This window comes from Amblyomma maculatum, chromosome 1, assembly GCF_055883805.1.
Source record: "Amblyomma maculatum isolate TAMU_Amacu chromosome 1, ASM5588380v1, whole genome shotgun sequence".
Classification (NCBI taxonomy): domain Eukaryota; kingdom Metazoa; phylum Arthropoda; class Arachnida; order Ixodida; family Ixodidae; genus Amblyomma; species Amblyomma maculatum.
The window spans coordinates 207,634,123-207,651,922 of record NC_139344.1 but is presented as its reverse complement, the minus strand read 5'-3'; the positions used below and the strand labels follow the sequence as shown (position 1 = coordinate 207,651,922).

The 17,800-nt window shown below is 45.2% G+C and overlaps 1 protein-coding gene across 3 annotated transcripts in view; it reads right to left on the bottom strand.

Annotated features, from left to right (window-relative positions):
- Positions 1 to 17,800, bottom strand: part of LOC146205455 (zinc finger protein ZFAT-like) — a 117,366-nt gene that overhangs the window by 86,612 nt on the left and 12,954 nt on the right. For all 3 annotated transcript variants that reach the window (XM_084590139.1, XM_084590140.1, XM_084590141.1), the window contains 3 exons: positions 13,603 to 13,771; positions 10,253 to 10,418; positions 9,248 to 9,521 (listed from right to left, as the gene is read on the bottom strand). In XM_084590139.1, the coding sequence (XP_084446265.1) occupies positions 9,248 to 9,521; positions 10,253 to 10,418; positions 13,603 to 13,771 (609 nt within the window). The remainder of the gene's footprint in view (positions 1 to 9,247; positions 9,522 to 10,252; positions 10,419 to 13,602; positions 13,772 to 17,800) is intronic.

Sequence of the window (17,800 nt, the reverse complement as noted above, 5' to 3'; positions counted from 1 at the left end):
GAGTTCGATAGACTGCGTCAGAATGGATAAATTGTCCTCCAATCTCCGGCCCTGACGAAAACCCTGCTGCAGCTCGCCCCAGCACTTTCTCTCGCTCCGCCCATGCCTGGATTCGTCTGCGTAGGACTTGAGCAAACACCCTGTATATAATCGGGTTCACCGTGATCAGTCTGTACGCCGCAGGGCTGCTGCGATTGCCGAAGCCTTTGAACAGGAACAGCATTCTGCCCAATCTCAGTTCATCAGGAATTTCCGACTCGATACACTGGGGTCAACGTTCCCACGTACTATGTCATTCTGGCCTGTGTGCACCACCACAATGGCATCTTTTTGTGCCCACATCTCCGTGTCACCATTCACAGCTGCTATCACGTCCTGTAACGTATTTCCTGCTTTCGTTCTGAAATGTGCCGCTCTGTTTCAGTTGGTCACCCTTACTTAGCACCTGTTGTTTTAGTCTGCCCGCATTTTGATCTCCATACACGAAGGCGGTACAGCATTTCTTTGCTTTCTCCCTCAAGGCGACGTCGTGGTGTCCCACCCGCATACTCTGTGCTAGATTGGTGGGTGGTGACTTCGTCATCTCGTCCACCCCTCTCCACTCCTCTGCCTGCGTTGAGTCGTTCGACTTGTTCGAAGTGTTCTTCTTCCTGTTCTCCACTGTCCGAAAACCTGTCCAGTCGTCCAGTTGGGGCTGTTGGTTCGGTTCACCTCCCATATCCGCAGTGCCCTCCACATTCTCCTGAGCAATACATGCCTCCAGAGGGGGCTTAATGGCAGACTGCACACCGTCGGCTGTAGCTCCTGCTCTGCAGCTGTGTAGGTCTTGCTCATCTTTCCCCTCCTCACCACGCCCACTCTCGCAAGGTGCTTGCTCCTGCATCAGCCAACATTTTGGGGCCTCATAGAAGCCCCTCATCTCCGCAACTTCTACCTGTAGGGCCTCGCACTGGACACATTCCTCCCATAATTTTTCTTCGAGGCGCTTTCTGGCCGCTGCCTTCTCATCCAAAATTACCCTCAGGTTGGCCACTGCGAGTTTGTAGTCTTCTGTTATTTGTTGCATTTGTACCGTGAACTCTGATCGGAGGATGTTGATCCACTCACACCCTTGACATACAAAGGTCGTCGACGTTTCCTACAAGTCGCTACACGTCGCAGTAAGCGCATTACATCCAACTGTCACAGTTGCTGAATGAAGATAGATGAAAAAATCTGCCACGTTACCTTTCATGGCATGCCTCGACCGATTTTTCTCTTGCTCACGATTTAAACACAGTACGCCTTTGGAGGGAGCTCAGTGATGTCCATAAAAGCAGACATCTTGTGGCACACATGCCACGTTACCTTCCATGCGATTCCATGCCTTGCCTGGAACTGAGAGCAGCAGTGACCCACCACAGCACAGGCAGGACAGAGAAAGTCACACGGCACGTGTGCCACAATGTTACAATCTTTACGTACACAACACAGACAGGAGATTCTTGAAATGCACCAAAAAATGTCCAAAATTAATTGAGGCACAGTGCGAATGATAACTATGTTTTTGAAATTCTAAAGCTGATATGGCTATCAGTAATAACAAAGTTACAAATCTCTAATTGCAACTAGTGGCACAAAACCAATGGCATATAATTCAGAAAGTTCCTATTGCGAAATTTCTCAAAAGCTCTTCACAAGGAAGTGTTTTGCAAATAATTAAATTATGCTTTCACAATACGTACTCAAAAATATATGCTCTCTGAAGATTTGATAAATAAGGTTTAATTATTAAAACTAGTTTTTATGACCAGTGTCCACACTGGTCATGTCCACCCTTAGGACGAACACATTTTTCGGTCCCTTCAAGTTCCTCTTAAGTCCACTGTAAAATATCCCAGTAGAATATTTCGATGACGTTGCGATTTCCCACAATCTTTTGTGACAAAATTTAGAAGCAGGTACCTATTGTGTAGGCATGCATGAGTTGCGGATTTTCAGTTCAAAGCGAATAGCTACCTTGTTCAAATAATTTCAAAGCAAATTGAGCAGTTTGCAATTGGAATGTAGTGGTAAAAAATAATTAAATAAATAAATAGACAACTCATTAGCATATGCTAAAGGAAGGTTCGCTAATGCAATTGAAAGCAAAAAGTAAGGCAATGTGCCAACAATAGCAAGCTGAACTGGACTAAGCATCACAGTCCCAAAGCCTTTACCATGCAATTCTTTACATGCTGCTGATTATAAATATAAAAGCTGCCGACATGTTTTTCAGACATGATTCATAACAAACAAGTGTGGCTGAAACTTTGAACACATCATGTTGGTCATCGAATTCTTTTGACCCATTTGTATGGCATATGGTCACATGACCGCACTGAGTATGCATTACTGCACACTCGTCCCATTTGTACTGTGGCTTGACTAGCCTCATCTCAAACCTCAAAATACTTCAAAAATATTCGAACTTCCTGAATATACTACTATTTGCTTTGAAGTGCGAATCGAACACCGCATAATTTGTTTTGATATTCGGAACCCTAGAATATTTGCACAACCCTACTACTGTGATACAATGTCCTTAGCTGTAGTTCATACAACTGAATTTCACTCATTTCGAAAAGCAGGAACTAAATCATTCATATTCTAAGGCAATTCCAGGTACTTTGCAAGGCCTGAGCTGAAAAAAGTAATTTTTGGTAAAGCACCCACACTACAAGAAGTTTACAATAATGTAAACAAAACCTCGCTTCTATGTTTGGGAACTATGGGTAGAGCTGTTTGATGCTAAGTGCATGTTCCATTCCCAAACCGTTATTCCAGAAAGGAAACCTGATTTACAATAAGAAAATTACTGCAAAGCAAAGACTAAAAAGCTCTGATTTATAACAAAAAAAGCTAATATTATGGCTCTTTTATTCTTTGATTACATTTTTCTGTGCAAATCCATATATTGCAACTAAAGCTGCACTTGACAATGCAAAATCTTCAGTGCTTACAAGCTGCTAAGAAGACTGCAGTAAAGTCTGGAACAGCAATTGTCACAATAAATTCCACTGCCCCTAACTTGGGAAGAGCACTTTACCACCAATATTGTCAGAAAAAAAAACTAACTGCAGCCAACTGCGTCCACATTTAGGTATACAGTAAAAGCTCGTTAATTCAAACTTCACGGGACCGGGAAAAAAGTTCGAATTATCCGATGTTCGAATTATCGAATGGCCTCGAAAAAACTGACCAAAACCGTTCGTACTACGGTAAATGTACCGTATTTAGTCGCGTAACGAACTCGCTCGCATAATGAACCCACCCAGCCCCGATTTGTGCCTACGAATCTGAAAAAAAAATAATAATAATAATAAAGGCATCAGTCGTTAGCGCGTCCCTCTGTTTCACGCCTTCACGGTCCACAACACATTTCTTGGCAGTGCGCCAAGATGCTGCGCAGCGATAACAGCGTGTTTATCTTTTGACTTAAGCTCGGGCAGGGGGGAGGAAAGCGAACTTGGCAAAGTGCCCATGATGGCATGATTATCCGGTTGTGCAAGCCTCCTTTTCAGTACGTTCGCTTTATCATGCTATGAGAGACTTGGGCGGGCGGCGCCGTCTACTGCCACTCCAATCATCGGAGCGAACGGTGCTAAAAGCCGGCGTCGTGATCGCGGCCGACTCGTGCGCTTCCGTTGACGATTGATGGGTGGAAGGATGGACGGCTATCGCAAAAAAAAAAAAAAAAGTTTAACCCATAGTGCCCGTTCGAGATCATAGCCTTTTATGGGCATTGGCTGGGACCGCGCCGACAGTACTTATCCCTATTTCCAAATTAACAGGGTTGGAATTAACGAGTATTTAGTTGTGAGCTACGGAGGTTGCGCAGAAGAGAGAGCAGGCAGCCGCCGCCGTGCGGCCATGCACTGACCTTGCCGCGGCCGCGTCCCCTCCCTTCAACGCCGCCGGCCGCCACGCCGGTCATGGCGCCATTTAAGTTTTACCCACTCTTCCATGGTTTTACCTGGTTCCTTATTCTGTCCCCGTTTTGGATGTGCGCAGCCTCTAATTATGCCTACCGATCGCGGAGGTGTTTCTTTACATTTTTTTTTTTTGCCGCGTGATGTGCGCCAAGCCGCCCACGCGGCGGCGCGTAGTTCGAATTATTCGTAGCGGAACCGACTCGCGTTCGAATTAACGGGCTGTTTTTATACACAGATCTCTATGGAGCATGGCCGGAGCAAGTGGTGTAGTTCGAATTATCCGAAAATTCAAATTATAGAGGTTCGAATTAACGAGCTTTCACTGTACAACAAAACAATGGCTAAATTACTTGCATTACTTGCACCAAACAAAAAAAGTCAGGATTCAAGAATGTTTAATTTACTTGCACAGAAAAGTTACTGTAACAACCCGAACATAACACGGACCTGCACATAACATGAAGTGCGATTTTGGGATAGCAAAAGTTGTGTTGTGTTGAGTTTTATGGCACATAGGCAATTCAGGTCGTCATGCACCAAGAACAAGGTTTGAAATTAAACAGTTAGAGATTTTACAGTTGGTTTAAGAGCTTTGATTCTTTAAGGAATGAAAAAATGTGGGAAATATCAGTGAGTGACTTTTCTCCTATTAGTTAGCCTGGGGCGCAGTGGGGTGTGTTCTTTATAAATTAGTAGGAAGTGTTTCTGCCTTAGTTGTTCAAGTTTTGTACATGTAATTAAAATGTGGTTAGTGGTGACAACTTCTCCACAGAGTTCGCATGTAGGTACATCTCGTTTTATGAGTATGAAGTTGTGTGTTAAATGAGTGTGACCGACTCGGAGGCGACATAAAACTACTTCGATGAAACGCTCTTGGTGCGTACATGATTTCCATTCCTCTATCACTGACTTCACTAAGTGTAATTTGTTGCTTACTTCCTTGTTCCATGAATCCAGCCATTTCTCTTTCAGTTTTCGTTGTATGAATTTTAGAACATCTTTATGCGGTACGCTTACCTTTTCTAAGTTAGCGTCCCGAGCGGCTGAGGCGCATACATCAGCTCGTTCATTACCACTGATCCCTACATGACTGGGCACCCAGCAGATCTTCACTTCACGTCCTTGTGTTGTTACTGTTTTTATGCAATGTATTATTTTTCCTATCAAGGGTTGTGTTGCATTTCTGGAGTGTAGTGCAGTGATTAAGCTTAGTGAGTCAATGTTGATTATGCCCTTTTCAAATTTGCTCCTTACTATTTTTGCCACAGCTAGTAAAGTAAAACAAAATAAAAAAAAATCATCAGCACATAATGCGAGTGAGGAAAGCTCTCCAAAACATTTGTTTGCACTGCATTTCACGGCTGCCCCACAAGGCGTACGCACTCTGCATTTGCAAGTCTGACGCCATCCCGCGCCAAGCGTCAAATAGTGCAAGCACCCTCATGTGCTGGTGTTGGCTTGCTCCTCGAACCCTTCTCGTGCCGATACACTTAATCAGAGAATTTCACACACCAGGAGGAGAAGAGCAGCTCACATCAGCCCCGGCAATCACGGAAACCACACGATCCTCCAGTTGTTGTAAGACAGTATTTAGCAGCCAGCTAGAATGTGTGATGCTCGTGCCTGTTCGCGACTAGCAATATGCTCAGGCACACAGCGTGTGAACCCAGAAAGCTTTTTAAGGTTTGATGCTTTAGTGAGCGTTGTCCAGTGCACTGCTTGCCGAGAACCCTTTGCTGGAAACATTTCCATAGCAGCTCATCTTCGTACCTTTAAACATGTTTTGGTATTGTACATTTCTCGGACGTGAACTAAGGGCTCCTTGGGAATGTGGGTCAAGCATGCGCGATCCGGCTGTAGGCCGGGAGTGGCCAGCACGGCCGGAGAGGCCCATGAGAGGCTCGAGCAAATTGCCAGGTGCTGCTTTTGCGGTCCAGACATTGTGCAAGGTATGCTCGTCCTGCTCCCTCTCCCATATTGATCGCGTGCACATTGCGAGCAACGTGGTTATGAGGGTCGCAAGGTCAGCGTGGCAAAACCAGAACCATCAAAACAAACAACCGACACCCCCGATAGATGGAGCCTCCTCACGCAGGAAGCCTAACCAGGAAAACTAACCAGTAAAAATGTAGGAAGACAGGACGGAGAAATAAAGAACATTAAATGCCAGGTAAAGGAAATAGAAGTTAGAAACTGGAATAATTCAATGGAAAAGAAGCAGACCTTAGACCCATGTAGAAAATGGAAAACTCAGATTAAGAAGGAGATGTTCTAGAACAACTCAAGAGAGGATGTCTTAAAATGCAAAGCTACAAAAGGAAGTTTAACCCTTTCCCTCCCGATGACGATTATACTCGTCATTGGATTCTGTACCTATATAGCCAAAGACGACTATAGTCGTCATGCGCAAAATTTGCTCACGCAGCGAACCAATGACGACTATGCTCGTCCTATTGCATTTAGTTGCGGTTTCTGACACTAGATGGCCATAGTTGTCCACACTTTTCTATTTCTGTGTCGTCTTTCGTCATATTCCCGCCTCGAACAGCAGCGCGTGAAAAATGGCTGCCCCTGTGCCGCACGTGAGTGAAAGCTCGCGCAAAAGAAAGTACTGTGACGACTCCTCATCAGATGATGAGAGTTCTGTGGAGTTGTGCTCGGACACGGAAAGTGACGTGTTGTCATTCGAGGATTCTGACGACGACAATTCTGAGGATGGACCGGAAAATCTCGCAGCTGCACGTGAGTGGTGCCCCATAGATTTATCAAATCCACCTGCTGCACCGCCGCGTTTCCCGTTTTGTCAAACGCCTGGGATAGCTGAAGTTCTGCCTGATGCTGAAGATATAGTGGCGTGGTTTGAAATGTTTTTTGATGAGGAAACTTTCGACATAATGGTGACTGAAACGAACCGGCATGCCAGAAACTTATTTCGGTCCAACTCCAATTCATCATGGAGGGAGGTCGACAAGCAAGAGATGAGAGTGTTTCTGGCTCTTGTAATTTTGCAAGGCATCATTGTGAAACCACAGGTTCAGCTGTACTGATCGAAGAAGGAAATTCTGAGTACGCCAGTATTTGGAGAGGTAATGAGCCGAAACCGCTTTCAAATGCTCATGCGTTGTCTGCACTTTGTGAACAACGAAGAGCAGGTAGACAAGGCAGCTCATCCAAATCCGAGGGCACGAAAGCTGTGGCCTGTACTTCAGAAGCTGAATGACAAGTTTCTGTCTGCATATGTACCGGAGCAAGACGTTTCTGTCGACGAAAGCCTCTTGCTTTTCAAAGGTAGACTTGGGTGGAAGCAATACATGCCTCTAAAACGAGCCAGGTTCGGGCTCAAATTCTTCCTCCTCTGTGAGTCCAGCTCAGGTTACATTTGTAATTTCATCCTCTACACGGGCAAAGGCTCCGTGCCGGAAGACAAGGCAATGGCTATGGGAACGAAGGTTGTCATGACATTGATGGAGCCATTTCTCGACATGGGCTATACCGTGACAGTGGACAACTACTACAACTCTCCTGAGTTGATAGACTTGATGATCACACGGAAAACAGATGTTTATGGCACAGCCAGGCCCATGCGGAAGGGTATGCCTCCGTTCAAGAAAGAAAAGCTCCAAAAGGGTAAAATCGTTGCGTACCAGCGCGGCAAGTGTCTTGCAATGCAATGGCAAGACAAGAAGACTGACTTTCCTGAGTACTGTCCATTCTGCGACAATGGAGGAAGTTGTCAACAAAAGAAATGAAGTGAAGTTGAAGCCAAAAATTGCATTAGACTACAACAACACCATGGGTGGTGTAGATAAATGCGACCAGAATTTGTCGTATTACCCTGCCGCAAGAAACGGTCAAAAGGTGTACTACAAGAAGATATTTCGGCACCTCCTTGATATGGCGATTTTCAACGCATTTCTTCTATACCAGAAGTCTGGAGGAAAAGGCACTCATCTTGACTTCCGTGTCAAACTTGTGGAACAACTGCTCAGAAAAAACCTGGATGAAGATGGGAAACCAAAGCGAATAAAATCCTCACGAAGCGACTTGCTGAGGTTAAAAGGGAGGCATTTTCCCAGAAAAATCCCCCCCACCGAAAAAAAAGCAACACCCACGCGGAGATGTGTAGTTTGCTACCAGACTGGCAAAAAAGGTGCTTCAGAGAAAAAACGGAAGGAAACGCAGTACTGGTGCGAACAGTGTGGAGTTGGCCTTTGTGCCGCACCTTGCTTCGAGAAGTACCACACGAAAGTGTCTTTCTAGTGTGCTTCAGGGACTGCCGAAAATTAGCCGTTGTTCATGTGCTTATTTTACATGCCGTTCAATTTTTTTTTTTTCATGTTCTTTTTTGACTGTGTATCGAACGCTGCAAGATGCTTTTCCGCAGAGCAATAGTGACATGCAGTGAAACCTTCTTTAAATATATTTTGGATGAAATTTGTGCAATAAAGAATCCCTGTTCTATCGAAAGAATGGTGCCGTTTTACTCAGAAAAAAAAGCGTTATTAAATTAGCAAAAAAAAATTTCCGGTATTTTTGGAACGATTTTCCTCATTTCGCGCGGGAGGGAAAGGGTTAATCAAGAATATGAAACTTGTGCTATGTGCAGTAGATGCCCAGAAACAATTGAGCATCTTATGGTGGAGTGTGGCACTGGCCATCCAGACGTTGGTGCAGGCACCAAGGCCCTGAGGTTTAGGGGTATCAAAGGAAACGCGAATACATAGCTGGTAGAGGTTAGCAAGAGACGTTTGGAAAACTGGTGGCTAAATAGCAGGGCGGGGACACAAGGATGCTAAATCAGAAATAAACAAGGGTATTTAAAAATATACTGGGTATAAAACTGAAGTCATTAGAGTTGAAAAGTTGTCTAAACTAAGCATAAAAAGAAAGGCTGAACATGATGTGGCGACAATCACCACCCCTTTTCAAAGGGGGCGCTCTTAATTTGCATCCATCTAACATCCTGTCTGATGCTGATAGTGCTAAATAGTAACAAAACCGAAACTGCGAATTCAGGCTGAAAATTGTTTGGATCCATATATACTAATTCAAGCGAAAATTTGGCATAATAAAATTGAAAAAGAAAAGAAAAAAGCCTCGTATTATATGCAGGTTTATTATGTGCAATACTTTGGTGACTATGGTCATGTTTGTATGAAGCTAACAAACTGTGTGTAAATGAAAACAGCAGGCTGACTATACTTCAGCAACCAGCATGCCTTTAAGACTTGACCTGACCTAGCTAAGTGCGAACGCAGAAGAGTTGCAAACCAGCCCCGCCCTTTCGATCTTACCTGTGCCTCCTTCAGCAGCTTTTTCAGCCGCGGCCTGGTCCTGGCCCACAAGATTTTCCTTGTTGGCCTCACCAGGCCCAGAAGACGACTCTGGACCTGGACTTCCAGGTGCACCTCGGCTAATGCCACTCCGACGACCACCTCGATATCCACCCCGGCGAACACGGTACCGAGCCCAAGGCTCACGCTCATTGGTTCGGTGCAGTCGAAAGTCCTCCGTGGTGTCTGCATCTTTGGCTTCCTCATCAGGCACAAGGCCACTTTCCTCATCTTTCTGCATGAAAGCAAAAATGGTATGGCTAACTGCCACATGCCAGCTGATGCTCATATCATACTTAAAAGAGTGCACTCTACACCAACAAGAAAGACAAGAGGCAAAGGCAGCTAACAGGAGTGAAAAAAAAAAGAAAAAAAAAGGCACAATTCCATAAACTGTTCTTGCCTGCACAAAGCCATTACATAACAGTAAGAGATAAGTAATAACAAAAAAAAAAAAAAGAACGACTTTCACAGGAAGTAGGGCCTATCACAACTACTCTGACACATTCAATGCTGGCCTAGTTTTTTTCTGGGATATATAACTCCCCTACCCAATTGTTTGCTGGCAAAAATAGCTAGGTTTAAATCTTAGCATGAACAGGTGAACCAAAGTGTAACTGCCTAGCAAAAAAAGGTGAGAGTAACAGCTTCTTCGTTGTCTTTAGACAAGAAATCATCTCAATGTAGAAAACAAGGTTGTAGTTGCCATATGTTGTGCCCTGGTATATTTTTAAATTGCAGCTAAAGTTAAATGCGACACCTGGTATATGGGAAGCAGGTTAATCACAAAGTCATCAGACACATTCAAATTTCAATGCCTTTCATTCGATATCATCCCTCTCAAAATTGAGGCATTCATACAGTGACATGACAGCACACCCACTGTGTACTGAGGCATACAGAGCTTTTCTTATGGCGCCATTAACCAGTTCTCGCAAGAGTAATCGTTGCTTTGTCAACCCCCACCTTCTCAAAATTGTCAACGTAGTCACCCTTCGCCATACAGCGGTGACCAAGAATATGCCGCTCCTTGCAGAAGGTTCGCTTGCAACGCGTGCAGTGGAAAAGGCCATCTTGTCCTCTCAGAAGTGTATCTGGCTCTTCTTCAGGTTTGACAACAGCCGGCACTGGCCTGCATATTGTTACACACACAGTAAACTTTCGTTATTTCGGTCTTCAAGGGACCAAACAAAATGTCAGAATTAACTGAAAGTTCGAATTATCAAATTGGCCTGGAAAAAAAAAAAACTGCTAAAAACCGTTTGCATCACAGTAAACATTTTTCTGATAAATACCTGCCTAACAGTTGCCTGTTGCTGCAATTGAAGCAAAACCAAGAGAGAACATTTTCTTCTTCAAGTTTCGCGCACATTATAGGGAACATTGAAAAAAAAACAGGTAAAAATGGTAAAGGCCTCCACTACTCTTTTCGCACAGCGACGCAGCACAAAGCAGCCCCACCACATTTTGAGGATGCTTCACTGCATTAACCACGTGGTGAAGAATTGTTATGCGTGCCGTGCAGAGAAACTGCACGTGACTAGCGCACAGCTTCAGCCTACTAGAGGTAGCATGTAGAAGCACAAGAGGGAAGTATACACATATGTAAACAGATGTAAATAAAAATAAAAACAATGACACGCCAAGCAGCTTACAAAACAGTGCAACCACACTGTTGCATAATCTGAAGTGTGTTTCTTTTTTACTTTGGAGGAGGAAAGTGGGAGGGGGAGAGGGATTCAATTTGTACCTCAGGAATATCAAAGACACTTCTAGCCATCCTTTGTTTAAGTACAAATTAGTGAGGTTTTATAATCCATCATGCCCCGCTCAGTTGCCAGTAATACTAATAATACAGTAAAACCTCGTTATTCGAACTTGGCTTCATTATTCGTTGTTATTCGAAATCCCGCGTAATGCGAAGTTTTTCAGCAGTCCCAACATTTTCTATGAAAATTTTGCTGGATAAATTGAACAGTCAGCGCGCCTCAACTCTGTTAATTCGTCGGTTCTGATTGTGGCCTCAGTGATCTGTGCTATGTGGCGCACGTCTCAGAGGCTAGAATCAGTTTTCAGAGATGCCGCTAGGTGCCACTAGCCCCACTAGGTCTTTCCGTATTTCCATTGTTCCTTTGTCTACCATTTGCATAGCGGTCGTCGCACGGTCCGGTCTCGTCGTCTTCGGCGCATTTTAACCTGTTCTGTGCCCTGAGTGGACGTGTATGTGCTGTGCTCTTTGTTTCCGACCATGTGCGCGGAGTTTCTGAGAAGAAAATCGTCTTCGCCGCATTATCTTTCTGCCACCAAATGTGACCTGGCAGATTGCAGGTTGCTTCCTGCACGGAAGATTTATCGCTACCATCTGTTGAAAAGGATCCTCCTCTGCTATGACAACGGCAAAGACTATACTGTGGATCTTTTAGGTGCCATTTGTTTAATTGTGTACGCCTCGAAGCAAGTAAAGGGCGATCTGTTTCAGCGTTGTTTCAAGCACGCTGGGTTTTCTAAGCGGGAAGATGCCGGTTTGCCCAATGAAGAGAGTGACGGTTGCAATGACTTGTCTGATGCCAATAGTACATTAGACAATGAAGAGGAAGCACTCTGTGTGCCCATAAACAACATCGCTGAAGACGACGGCGGCTGCAATTTCATGGACTACATGAATGCAGAATGTGATATGCAAACATCATATGCGGACTTCGAAAGTGATATCACTGACAGAGGACATTCCGACGACGATGATTCTGATGCTGAACCCGCCCTTGCACCAGCTTTAGCTGCGGTCGTAGAGTCACTAAACGTTGTGCGCAGTTTTGTGGAGTGTAGTTGTGGTAACAGTGATATGCTGTGCACTGCTAGTCGACTGGAGGGCATGACTTAAGATGCCGTGAGCTACCGCGCCAAGCAGTCGCGTATCATGGCTACTTCAAGTGAACATCTAAATAAAAGGGCTGTATTGATGCACCAAGGTATCGTGCAATTATTTTCCATTTTTCATCTGTTTTTGATAATTCAAAGGTATTTCGTGGTCCCAAGGACTTCGAATTAACGAGGTTTTACTGTATATGAACTTCATTTTGTTACCAATTTTACACGACAATATTGCAGGCTGCACACTGCACAGGTATGCAATATTGGAAACTGATTTCTCGGTTTATGCCTGGTAAATTTTTAAATCTAATTTAACTTCCTCCCCCCCCCCCCCCCCCCCCGCCCCACTGAACTTCAACAAGTTGGAAAATAACTAACATTGACTTAATAAAGAAAGTACTCCTTGCACTGTATTCCTTGTAGTGTACACTATCTAGCCACATTACAAGTTTTCTGATCAGTGTTCTTTTTTCGGTTGTTTCTGTACACAAAGGGGTGTAACCGTCTAATACATTTAAAACTAAGTGACACATAAGAAAAGCGATTGCATATTTGAAATCAGCACGAAAACTGGTTAAGACTGTGGTTTTTCATTTTATTTAGTCCAAACTAAAGAAAAAAGTCCCAAGAACCTTTTCCCCCTTAACGTCTCAGCTGGATTTTTTCTCCCTATTTGTACTTGAGAATTTCAATACTCTACCTTTCAACCTAAACTGTCCTTTCTACTTGTCTCTCACTTCTTTGATTTCTCCTACCTGTCTCCTTGCTATCCCTTTATTTCCGCCGCCCTAGTTCAGGTGCTCCAGCTCATTTCGATAGTAGATACTGGGGCAGGCAAAAATGTTTTCCTTCCTTTATTATTTTTATTTTATTTTATTCTATGATAATAATAAAACCACTTACTACTACTATACCTAACGAAAACTAACCAGTCCATTGTGCCTGACATGACTTTCACACCAATGGCGAGTATCCTAAAACATACAGGTACTACCATGCTTCTACACCTGTTTTAACACCCTGCCAAAACTAAGATAAGGTCCTGTATAATACCACATGACAATGATCGCAGTTGATTTATGTAAGCTAGGCTTCATGCTGCTAAAAACCGTTCTGCATAACAGACAGATGAAGGATAAGATGCTTTGATTGTAGAACTTTTGCTAGCATTACAACATCTCATCTCAATATGCTAACAAAACAACAAGAAAATCCAACTACACATCATGCATGATGCATCTTCAAACTAAAAAAAAAAAAAATCTAACCATGACATAAAAGAAATTGCATACATAGCCACACACAATGTCACAAACATGCACTTCAAAAACAGTAGTGCACAGCGAATATTACAGATACTAGTGGCAAACTCCTCTAGTGCCAGTGCACCATAGCCCCCCTTAGCACACTACACAATGGTAAATGCTTCTGTAGACAAAACGCACCTCTGCATTTGATCAATTTTGCGAGGTCGGCCTCTCCGGCGCTTTGGAGGGGCTGGTGGACTGGTAGTCTCCACAACCAAGTGAAGGGTTGTGGGCTGGGTAGGAGGCTCCTCAGCATCCATAGGCAGCACGCGGAGCGTCTGCCTTTCTTCGCCTGGAGTTGTGAGCACTGTGCATGTAAAACAGGCTGTAGTTTGTAGGTCTTAGCGTCCCAAAGCAACGCATACTATAAGGGATGCTGTTGTGGAGGGCTCCGGAAATTTCAAACACCTGGAACTCTAACGTGCACTGACATCACACAGAAAGCAATGGGGCTGCCATTTTCTTGCACTGTGCTATGGACCTCAAGGTGTGAAGTTCAAACAACGGTAAGTACATAGAACAGATGCGGCAACATACCGAACATTAACATTAAAGGTTAAACGGATCGAACACTGGATTTTAAAGGACCAGAGACACAAAAAGTTTTGATCAGCAGTTTTTTCTTTGGAGCAGTATGCAAGCCGATAGTATATATAAATCATTTTGGGCTCGCTGGGGATTGCAAAAACATCCGGAACATCAAATTTTGACAAAAAAAATCACTTTACATAACCCCATTTGCCGCTAGGTAGAGGAAAGGTTTTTGCACCAAATCTGATGCTTGATTGTACCGCCGTCTAATGTTTACACTGACAACAGGCCGAAACCAGCGTTCTATGGCTGTACTGCCGTTGGCATGTCGAAAGCAAACGTGCAAGATTCGTCGAAGTACAGACGCGAGCGTGAACCTGCTACACCAAGTTTGCTGAACTGCCTCATTCTGTGGATGCTTCACCGCACAGCCTTCACAGTCTCTGCGGTGAAGCATCCTCAAAAGGCGGCAGGGCGAATAGAGTCCGAAGAACCAAGCAATCGGTCGCAACGCATCCAAAATTTCAGGTCCTCCTATACATTAGTTCTAAAGAGCATGTCGAGATGCTGCGAAGAAGCCCGAATAATCAAGCATGTCCGAAAAATTAGGAGTCTGAATTTTTCGATCGACGACTGTACTGGCATCCATCATCAAGATCATTACCCTAACTTCACTGCGGGACAAAAACCTCTCTTCTAACCCTGCAACTAATCCTCCCCTGTGCAGTTTTAACGCGGTAGTGTTCAGGAGCTCGTGTCGCAGAAAAGCCGGTGTCGTCGACGGCGTTGGCCGTGAGCGATAAATCCCGGCATGCACTTCATAAACGGCAAACACAGAAGAACCCCTCCTCGCAATGTGTGGCGCTGCCCCGACACGTGGCGCGCCACTCGCCCCTGACGTTTCGCCGTGCACCCTCACGGGTTGTAAAATCAAGCGTCTTTCCTTTCTTTAGATCACTATCTTCATTCACCCGCTTCTCCCCTTCGGGCCCGGCGGGTACCGGTGCGAGGATGCCCCAATACCCTTGCGTTTAATAAGTTTTCTCGCTCTCTGCCCTTCCAACATCCAGCGTGCGTCACTCAAACAGTGGTGTTTAGGCGACGCGGCTCCTCTTTCCGCTCACAGCGCGATTGCTAGGTGCAGCGTCTGATGCCGGACGCCTCTGACGTGATCGCTGCGCCGTAGCGCTTCTGCTGGGAAAGCGTCCCCTGCGATGTGTGCCGAGCTGCTTCCGATGAATCATGCTTCTGCGTGGTGCTCCCAAGCGAGATAGAGGTGCTCCTCACCGGACCCTCGCTGCCAACAATCTGCTTTTGAGATGTGATGCAACAAATTGTAGTTAAAAGATTTAAAGCAATGGTTGGCAGGCCAGTCTGCTCATCACTGTCTTCATCACATTCCTAGCATTTGAGTGCCCATTGGCTCAGCAAGTTTATGGCTCAATGATGTCAATTTCATCATTCACACCAACCAAGTCGTCCAAGGTGACTTCAGGTCTGGCCAGCCGTGTATCAGTGATGTGTTGCCATAAATCCACATGCACCTGGTCATGTGGTCACATCAGTCTTTGGCAGTGCTATCCGTCGTCCCTGGGCTCATTCAGCTACAAAGCTACTGCAGGGCATGCACACACAGCACTTATCCAGGCACTGGTGTAAACTGCACTGTGTGCTGTCAGCACATGCACAGCACTGGAGCCACCCAAACGCAGAGACAGCGTCCCGACTAGGCAGGCAGTGCATACAACGCGACTAGAATCAAAACTTCTCAAATCGTTGCATTTAAATGATCACCGGCTATGCGAAACAATTTCATTTTTAATGTCCCCCTCATCGAACCAACCACACTTCTTTTTAATTTTCACGCTTCGCCCATTCGGTACACATACTTACACTGGTCGGCCTTGTGAAAGCCGTCAGCATCTGCTTGGCCAGCTGTTGTGTACTGTTTCACTGCAGTCTTTTTTGTTACCATTTTTTTTTACCATATATACTCGTTTAAGGGCAGCCCTATGTAAGGGCTGCAACCCCGACTTGGCAGTCAGTAATTCGAGAAAAAAAAAAGTGAAAAGAAAAAGGTTTCATGTTTGTATAGTTTTGACCAGGGTAAAAGTTTTTACAGCCATGAAAGTGTTGTCTTACACCCCGGACTCCTCAGCAATGCTAACTCACCTAGTACGGCTCAGAGTTCGCAAAAGTAAGAACAAGATGTTATGGTATGCGAAAACCAGAATGGGGTGCAAATGGCAAAGTTTTCTTGCAGTGACATGCCAATCACGAGACATTTGCCACTAAAGTAATAAAAGTGATTAAGGAACCACCAGTAACCTGTTTCACTGCGAGTTGTCGACTATCCCCCAAGTGCAAAAGCACGCCGTGTCATCCACACTTGCAATACATTATGTATTCAAAAGATTCGTCACAATCACAAAAATGAATATTGCCGCATAATAAAAAATGAATGTGCAATCGGGGCTGCACAGTAGTCAGAAAATTGTAACGAAAAAATGCCAGTCCTGTCTAAGCCCTACACCACGGCAAAAAAAATGCAACCCTTACACGTGTATAAGGTATTGCTTCATTCTTTCCAAAGTGGTATCACAGGGCTTAGAGGCACTGTTTAGTCTCAGTGATTCTGAGAAGTGCAAGTTATTTGGCTCCTTTATCTACAATCTATTGGAATGGTGGGGCCATAGTTCACTGTATCCGAGACACACTGTCTCTGCCCTAAAGCCGCGTTCAGACTACGTGCGCAACGCGCGTATTGTTCGTAAGGATCGTAAGCGTAAGCACAAAAAACGTAATGTGTCTGTTCAGGCTGCAGTCGCATTGAGCGTAAGATGCGTAACGTCTGCACCCAGCGTGGGTGTAAATGTCGGAGGACCCGCGACTTTTACGACTAGCACAGATACGTCTGTTACGCGCGACCAATGCGCACAGCCGTTTCGGTTTTCCCTTTCCGGTCACGGGGCTTCCGGTCCTCCCAGATTTCGCGCGCAAACCACTAGTAGGCGACATCATCCAACGCTCCTACTCTGCTGCAGTGTCTCGGCTCGCCAGTGTTATTGGTATTGTGTCGGTAAATGTGCCTGTCCACAGCTTGATCATGTGCAGTGCGGAATCTTCGCTATAAAATTATCAGCCTCTCATAAAAAAAGTTCGGCAGAGGCCGGCTCTCTACTAAGAGTAGCTGAAATCGCACAGAGAGAAGTGCAAAACGATGCCTGGCTGCAAATTGCCAGTGCGCTGAGTCAAAGTAGTAAGTGGTTTATCAATCCGTTTTTTCATGCGCGAACAAGCTCTCAACAAGCAAATGTTTCCTCTAGTTTAGAAAAGTGAGGTTATGGAGGCGGGGTATGCCCGCTTCATCCCCGTGCATTCTCGCAGCCCATCGGCTCCGTTGACAAGTGAGGAAACAGTTGGCCTGCAGCGAAAGGCCGATGCGGGGCGACGTTGCGGTCGGGCCGCAGAACGGAGCTGGTGCGGACTCGTCGAAGTTTGAAAGAAGCTCACCGTAAAAGAAAAAAAGAAAACAGCATTTTCTAAGGGGGGACGAGGTTCCGCGGATGTTTCCGTGTCTGCCGCGCGCCTCGGCTCATTGTTTGGAGTCAGTAGTACGGCCTTTGAGTCACCGCCCCGGACTGTCTCCAAGATCGCTCCGGGGCACTGGTAAAATCGCAAGCAGGGATGCAGGCGGACCGTACGCCTGGTTTGGTGCGAGAGAGTGTGATCACGGGACACCAAGCAGGAGTGCGCGATACGTCGACAATGAGAACGGGCGCGTGAAGAAATGTGCGAAGGAGTG